Source organism: Colobus angolensis, unplaced genomic scaffold (genome assembly GCF_000951035.1).
Source record: "Colobus angolensis palliatus isolate OR3802 unplaced genomic scaffold, Cang.pa_1.0 Scaffold239, whole genome shotgun sequence".
NCBI lineage: Eukaryota > Metazoa > Chordata > Mammalia > Primates > Cercopithecidae > Colobus > Colobus angolensis.
In genome coordinates, this window is record NW_012115588.1 from 1026550 (window position 1) to 1034968 (window position 8419).

General features: G+C 52.7%; 2 protein-coding genes across 2 annotated transcripts in view; one reads left to right on the forward strand and one right to left on the reverse strand.

Annotated features, from left to right (window-relative positions):
* LOC105514043 (proline-rich protein 2-like) overlaps positions 1 to 3822 on the forward strand; it is a 41260-nt gene extending 37438 nt beyond the window's left edge. The window contains 2 exon segments of the mRNA XM_011945151.1: positions 3050 to 3363; positions 3365 to 3822. Coding sequence (XP_011800541.1) covers positions 3050 to 3363; positions 3365 to 3443 — 393 coding nt within the window. The 3' untranslated portion in view covers positions 3444 to 3822.
* Positions 1 to 8419, reverse strand: part of TCF20 (transcription factor 20 (AR1)) — a 129407-nt gene that overhangs the window by 116013 nt on the left and 4975 nt on the right. The window lies entirely within an intron of this gene.

Sequence of the window (8419 nt, forward strand, 5' to 3'; positions counted from 1 at the left end):
CCCCACGGCCGGGTCGCGCGAGGTTCTCCGTGGCCGCTGGGCGCAGTACGCCGCCCGCCCAGTGTCATCTTGGCCCGCGCCTCAGGGCCGTCTTGGGGGTGGCCGCGAGCCAACTTTCTGGGGAGTTGGTGGCCCGGAATCTCTGTGGGATTTCTGGAGTTCCCGGGAGCCTCCAATGCCACAATCGCGCCTCTCGCGTCCCGGGAAGCCCGCGGGCGAGGGCCCGGTCTCCTCTCGGTGACCTGTTTAGTCGGGCAGGGCGTGGGGGCGGCTCCTGCCCACCAAGAGCCCTCTGGGCCGGGGGCAGCCCAAGGCCTAGCTGGTCCCGCCTGGGTCCCTGGCAGTCCCCGCCCATGGGCGCCGGGTGTCCGTGGAGGAACGGCTTGGATCCTCTCAGAGCCTCAGTTTCCACCGCAGAAAACGCGAGGAGGGAGGCCCACGTACCTCACCTGTAAAATGGACGCTCCAGTTGCCTTCTGCTGCTGCATTAAGCTGCAATGCCAGGCTGACTGCGCCCAGGGTCCCGAATTAATTTGCCGATAAAGCAGAGGATTTGCGGTGCCAAGGCCTCAGCCTGTTTCCAGCCTTCCTTTGCAGACCTGATGTGTTTCTAGAGCAAAGAAAGGGCTTGACTTCTTTATAAAGAAAATCGCAATTGTAGAGCAACTCCTGTGTAGATGTTGCCCCCAGGGCCATCAAAAGTGACAAGGCCAGCAAGGGTAGGATACGTTGAGAATTTGTGATCCTGTCCCTGACCTTTGACCTGGCCAAATTTTCTTCCCACTTTGGGCCTCAGTTTCCTGTGGGTGAGGAAAGTTTGGATTAGATGTCCCTAATGTTGGCTAAAATTGCTGATTCTAAATTAGGCTCCCGTCTGCCCTAGATGTTAGGGCAGTATGTGGCTTCCTCTCCTGAAGCAACCCAACCTGCAAGTCAGTTGGGATTGGAAAAGTGCTTCCAGCAGCAGATGGGGATTGACAGGAACCAGGTGTGGTCTGGGACCCAGATTTCCATATATTTGAGGTACACAGCTCCCCAGTGGGCCTGGTTTTACTTTTTGACCTTTCACCCCACCTAGCCAGAGATGTTAATGCTTAGCCTTTTCTCAGGCTACCCAAGGAGGGTCCCAGGGTCCCAGGCAGGGCCCGAGGCGGTCCTGGGCCCCTTGGCAAGGAGCATGTCCTTGGGGAAGGCAGTGATTTCTTCTGGCTTCTGTCCAGTCTCACAAAGTGGGGGCTGGCTCCAAAGCAGGTCAGGACTATTCCTAGGGACTTGATTCCCCAACACCTCCTGCATGCCAGGCTCTTCCGGGGCAGAGCTGAACAAGCCGCGAGGCCCTGCCCTTTGATTATTCCCATTGTTCTTCTGAGTTTCATTTTCAAATTCTCAGGCCTGCAAGACTTAAAAGACCAGTACCTGGCTTCTCCTGGGGTCAGGGCCATAAAGGGAAAGGTGGAAGAGGTGCTCAGCACAGGGCCATGTTTTCTGGACACAAATAGGAGAATGCAGGGGAGCTTCCTGAAGACTGGTGTTGGGGGCACCCTCAATTTCTTGAAAATTCATGAAGAAAGGTGAATCGCTTTTCCTTAGAGTTGCCTGCCCCATCATTCCTCCATTCTTTCCCTTCTTCGTAAGCTCACTTGCGTCTCAGATGCAGGGCCCTGGGGATGGTGACAATCTGTCACAAAGCCTCATTCGAAAGGGAAGGAATGAAGAATGCAGACGGATAACTGGAGTCCAGGCTCTTGTCAGCTCCTGCCTCTTATAACCATGCAGCCCCCTCCCTGCCCTTTCAGACCCTGCCAGAACATTGCCCTGATGACCTCCACCTGGAAACTTCCCCAGTCCTAGGACCAGGCCAGCTGGGCCTCTTTATCCCTGAAAGCCGGCCGCTTTCTCTTTTGGTACCATTTGGAAAAAGAATGTGTATGGGCATCATAGCCAACAGGAAGACGTAGGTTACTCTTGCACTGTGTGGCCTTGGACAAGTCACTTCCCCCTTTGGTTTCCTCAGCTATAAAATGGAGATAATATTATCTCACTGGACCGGGTGTGGTGGCTCACACCTATAATCTCAGCACTTTGGGAAGCTGAGGTGTGAGGATTGCTTGAGGCCTGGAGTTCAAGACCAACCTGGGCAACACAGTGAGACTCCCCTCCATCTGTATTTACTTAAAAAAATTTTTTTTTTTTTAATTACCTCACTCATAAGGTGTTGTGGGACTCTCAAGAGAGCTGCATAGGCTGGGCACATTGGCTCACGCCTGTAATCCCAGCACTTTGGGAGGCCGAGGCGGGTGGATCACCTGAGGTCAGGAGTTCAAGACCAGCCTGGCCAACATGGTGAAACCCTGTCTCTACTAAAAATACAAAAATTAGCTGAGTGTGGTGGTGGGTGCCTGTAATCCCAGCTACTTGGGAGGCTGAGGCCAAAGAATCTCCTGAACCTGGGAGGCGAAGGCTGCAGTGAGCTGAGATTGCGCCATTGCACTCCAGCCTGGGCGACAAGAGCAAAACTCTGTCTCAAAAAAAAAAAAAAATTTTTCAGTGTAGTACCAGGCACTGTTAACACTAGCTGCATGTTCTATGACATGGACACAATAGGACACATGAGTAGACTGAGGCTCAAAGAGGTTAAGTTGCTGCCCAAGATTGCACAGTGGCAGGCGCTCAATAACTGAGAGCCCCTCCTCTGAAATCACATTAGTGTTTGCTGTTGTTCTCTCATTGTCTCAAACGCGTGGATCCTGTTTTTCCTACCACACTGGGAGCTCTTTAAGGAAAGAACAGTAAAAAACGAACAAACAAACCAAAAAAAAAACAGTAGACCAGTTTTTTCCCCCTCCCTCCTAACCCAGTCCACTCAAAAATTACTCATTGAACTGAATCAGTGTATCAATTCTATAAACAAAATTAATCCTTTGCCTCTTCCTCTGGCTCAAAGATGGCTTTTGGAAACACTGTATCACTCCTTTTATTACAAACTCCTCTGCCCTCCTCCAGGCGCCTGGGCCACTCCAGGATTACAAATGGAGCCTTCTGCCTCTAGGTCACTGATTCCACTACCATCTGTCAGCGTGGATTGATTGAGGAGACTGGCCCTGCTCGGCAGATCAGTGACTTGTGCAAAGTGAGCCGGAGTGCCTTCAGAGCAGGCGGATGTCCTTCCTCACTTGCCAGCTCTGGTGAGCAGACACACAGCCCTCACCTTTATCCTTCACCAAGCTCCAGCTCTCCTTCCTCTTGGGAGGGGCCGCCTGCTAACTCAATCACACCAAGAGGGAGGCCTGGAATTCCTGCTCACAAGCTCAGGGCTTCATCTGCAGTCTTCCAGGAGGCAACCTACAAAAGCCTCTGGCTAACAGCGGGAAACTCCCCACAGCCTCCTGCTGTGCCTGTCCCCAAGCCACGCACTGTCCCCTTGCAAAGCACAAGGATACTGAGAGTGCACAAACAGCAGGGGTGGAGAGCCTCTGTGGGCACGCCCTCATTCTGTGCCCTCATTCCACAGGAGCCCCTGCTTTGTGCAAGTCTCTGAGCCCACATGGAGGGAGCATGGGGGCTCAGAACAGTTCTTTCTGGTGCAAGGTCAGAGGAGGCTCTAAAGCTATGGTGGCAGGCAGGGGTTCAAAACAGAGGACCAGAGAATACCGAGACGTAGGGGTGTGGGCGAGAGCCACCTGCTGTGCCCAGGAGGACTGTGCCCAGTGCAGGGGAAAAAGATGAAGCTGCGGAGTTGGGCAAGGGTGGAATCCTGCAGGGCCTTGTAGCATTGACATGTTTGGCAGGGATTTGTTTCACGGGGTCCCACAGAAACTTCTGCTCTCTAGGTTTGCCCCTCACTCTGCCCTCCAGGATAGAAGTGTGGCATCCTAATCTGGGATGCATCCATCTCTCTCCCTGGACTGTGAGCATCTGCAGGGCAGAGACACCTCTGCTTCTCTCGGGTCTCCGGCATCCTGTGCAGGGTAGGGCACCATGTCCATTAAAATGATGTTAGTGAGGATGATACAACCCAGAGGAATCCAGGCTTACTATGAACCCGGCACTATGCAGATCTCCCTTTGTCATCCCAGTTCTTCATATCTGCAGCAGTCTAATGAGTTTGGTACTGTTATCACTCCTATTTTACAGATAGGGCTACGGAGGTGCAAAGAGTTTAACTTATCCCAAGTCACACAGCTTGGAAGAGGCTGAGCTGGTATTTGAACCCAGGTCTTCAGAGGCTGCACTCTTAACCACCAGGCTTCCCAGCACTCCGCAAACACTGGAAAGACAGTCAGTGGGACCAAAAGTCTGCAGGCCAATAAGGGAAAGAATGTAAGAGGATGGCGTGGGCAGCACCAGCCTCTCCCACAGTCATATATTAAGCACTGGACACTGGGCAGCTGGGGCAGGTGGGGGGGCCTCAGACTCTCAGACCCCACGCTGGGAAGACCACGGTCTGGCCAACAAGCAGCAGCTGCTGTGAATCGACTGACACATCTTCCCCACAGGTAAGCAGAGAGCCGACACCTGAGGAGAGGCCAAGAAACGGGAAGCCCGTGCAGCCCCGGGTGCACAGATCACCCCCACCTGCCCGGCACTCACTGCGCCTAGTGGCTGGACTCTCACTGGAGCTGGGGCCAGCCTGGTCTCACCAGTGTGTGTCTTTAAATCATCCAATTCCTTCAGCTGTAAACTGGGCTGGGCGGGGCCAAGTGAGCTGCCTGCCTCAGGGGAGTCCTCACCCTTACCTGAGGGATCCCATTCACTCCTCACAACAAACCCGTGAGGCAGGGATTGTCCTGTTCATTGTACAGAGCAGGAAATGGGTGCACACAGAGGTTAAGAGACTTGCCCAGGTCACACAGCTAGGAAGAGGCTACGATTTGAACTCAGACATCTCTCCAAAGCCCATACAGAGTTACTCAGGGCACTACAAAGAGTTAATCTGAATATGAAATGATCTGACAGTCGCAGTGACAAAGGCATGCTCTAAGCGTTTTTCCTGCAGTAACTTGCTTAATCCTTACAACAACCCTATAAAGTGGGTACTGTTCTTGCCTCATTTTGCAGATGAGGAAACTGAGGCACAGAGCAGCTTGGAGGGGGCAGAGCTGAATCTGACGGGCTGCAGGGCCCCTGCGTCGCTTTGTCACAAGATGACAATAAGGAAGTTCCTTTCCTTTGGGATTATTTCTGCCTGAAAGCTCAAGACTTTTAGCCATATCATTGTCTGGGCTCCACGGGAAGGCAGTGCCACATGCTGAGGCATGCTGGGAAAAGACTTTGTTCCATCCTGTTTTGTTGACATGCTCTTCATTTTTAAGCCTGAAACCCAAGCTTCCTGCTAAGAATTCAAACCATGGAGAAAAACGCAGCCATGATAACGGCCACTACTTCCTGAGCCTCCAGTGTTCCCCGTGCTTGGGGATCCATATATGTCACTTAACCTTAGCCTTCATGGCACCAGGGCAGCCTCCATTTTCACCACTGAAGACATGAAAGCCCAGAGTCACTCAGAAGATGCCTGAAGGTGCACAGCTGCTAAGTGATGGTGCTGGGATTTGTCCTCAGGTCCTCGAGAGTCCTGACTCTTATCTGCTGGCTCCCCCACAGAGGCACGAAGTCTTGTTTGCTGGGCATTTGACAGAAATGTTTCTGCTCATCTTCTGCCACAGATTGGTCCTTCAGCATCAAGATTCCTGGACCACTTATTAATAGAAGGCACCAGAACACAGGTGCAGGGATGCAGAGCTGGATGCTGCCTTCTCAACAGGAGAAGCCAAGAAACGCAGATGCCAATGCTCAATCAACTCCGTCTCTCCCTCTAGTGACTCGGGAATAGCTGCCCTGCCACCAAGGCGATTGTTTTCTGGAAGCAGCCACGCCGTGTGAGGTTCCTCATCACTGCCCTGCATCTCCCTGCAAGCTCTCGGGGATAACTGCCAAATCAGCATTTGATTCCAGGGGAGCAGAAAGCAGCAGGAGCCGTGGATTCTCCAACTCTTAACTGGTCCTCTTGACTGCAGCCACTTTGCCCTGCCCACCCATCCCTGTGGCGGATTCATTACAGTTATCCAAAGCCAGTCCTGACTTTGCTCCCCCGGCTCAGAAGTCTGTCAGTGGTTCCTGAGTGGCTTCATTATTCAAGTTTATTCCTATCAGCCTGGAATACAAAGCCCTATCTGGCTCCGCTTGCTTCTCCAGACTTCTCCCAGGTCTCATTCTGCCTCTCCACCTAACTAGACAAGCTGGCTTCCTGTCCTGTGCCTTTCTGCTCCCTGCAGCAGGAATGCCCTTCCCTCCTCCCTACAGATTGAAATTATACCCTCTTTCAAGTCTTACTCAAATGCCACCTCCTCCACCCTCTTACCTTAACACTTATTCATTCAACAAACATTGACAGCCCTTATGGCAAGCATTGATCCCAAGGGCCCTGTGGTCATGAAGCTTATGGTGCCATGCAGCGGTTAGAAAAAGAATCATCACATAATCGTCTGATAACAGCCATGATACAAATTAGTAAGAAAGTGTGACAGGAGCACAGCAGGTGTACAACAGGGACCCTGAGCCTTGGGGATCTAGGACATTTGAGCTGAGACCTGAAAGACAAATAGGAAGTAACCACATGGTGAAGTTGGAGGAGAGCTCCAGGCAGAGGGCATGGCATGGGCAAAGGCCCTGTGGTAGGAGGGAGCAAGTAGATTTCCAGGAAGGGCACCAGGGCCTGCAGAGTAATTTAAGTGAAACAAGAAAGCTGGAGATGTAGCTGGAGCAGGACAGTACAGGCCATAGAGGCTTTGTGACTTTATCCCTGGGCAAAAAGAGGAGATGATGGAGGATTCTGAGCAGAGGACACAAGCCAATATGCATTTAGACGCGATCCTGCCCTGTGGCTGAGCCTCTTCTGAGAAGTGCAGGCCCTGTGTCACGTCACCCTGAACCTCAGTCATCAGGGTTTTGGTTGCGAGTTTCCGTATCCCTCCTCCTAGACCAAGCTCTCAATGGCAAGGCTGACCTCTGGTCTTCAGCTTCATCCCCATCAGCCAGGCCAGTGCCCACCACAAGGAGCTGCTCCAAAAACATACGTGGGATGAACCAGTGACCAGGACAAGATGCTTATCATTTCCCTGTGAAGGAGCAAGGCTGCCTGTGAAGCCTTCCACATTCTCTAGAAATTACAAAGTTAAAGGGTTTTAGCGAGGCCACAACTCAGGGAGCCCTTGAGAGCCAAGCTGGCATCCCACTGCTGCACACACCCAGCCTGGGCACACAGTATTACCCTGCCCAGGCATCTGCCCATAGCCGTCAGGTGAATGACCAGAAACAGAACCGAAAGCTCTGTAAGGTGCTCTTGAGGTTACAAAGCACGTTTCACAGGAGCAGTCTCATCTGACATAGGCAGCCCTCTGCGCTAGGTAGCTACTGCTTTACAGATGAGGAAACCGAGGCCCAGGAGAGGACGGGTCCTCAGCAAATCAAAACAAAACTCAGACTAGGACCTAACAAAAGTCCAGGCTATGAATGGCCCCCATAGGGTTAATAGAGCTTTCTAGACATTTCTTTGAAAACTACTGTAAAGTGACATATTTCCTCAGGATGTCTGTCACGCCAGCAGTGGGAGCCAACACACCAATTCTCAGAGGCTGTTCCCCCTGCGCGGCAGATCCAGACGCTCAGCTCCCCAGGCCCCGAGGCTGGCGGCTTAGCCCAGGGCACAGGAGGAGGCTTCCTGGGCTTGGCGCTGACTTACAGCAGGTGCTGAGGGAATGCTGAGGAGTGAGGCAAGGCTGATTCAAGAGGACGACAACAGAGAAGGTTCCTAGAGCTCGCCCACCAGCTGGGCATGGTGCTCAGTGCATTACCTGCATTCACCCACAACATCTTCACAACACTGTGAGTACAGCGACCATCCCCATGTACAGGCATGGACACTGAAGCTCAGAGCAATAAATAATTAGCCTGAGATCTAATGCAGGGGAGTGCAGAGGCCGGCTCTGAACCCACACATTGCCCTTAAGCAACCTCATGTCCTGAGCGAAGGTGAGCAGAAACATCTTGGGAAGAGGGAACCACGACTGTATCTTCTTCAGGAGCCATGATAGCGCAGGGCACCCCTTCCCCTGCTCACCTGACGACCATTATTCCCATGATCAGTATATCCCTCTGTGGGCAAATAATGACAGACATGCATGGTAACCACCTCTTCACAAGTTTTGTGCCTCCCCAGCCTCCTCCTCTAGGGCTCTCTAGGCTTCCTTTACCCGTCCTGCCTCAGACGGGCTCCCAGCATCATCTGCCTCTGTGCCTTCTTGGTAGTAGGTGGGTGTTAAAAAGAAAGGAAGGACCGGGTGCGGTGGCCCACACCTGTAATCCCAGCACTTTGGGAGGCTGAGGCGGGTGGATCACCTGAGGTCAGGAGTTCGAGACCAGC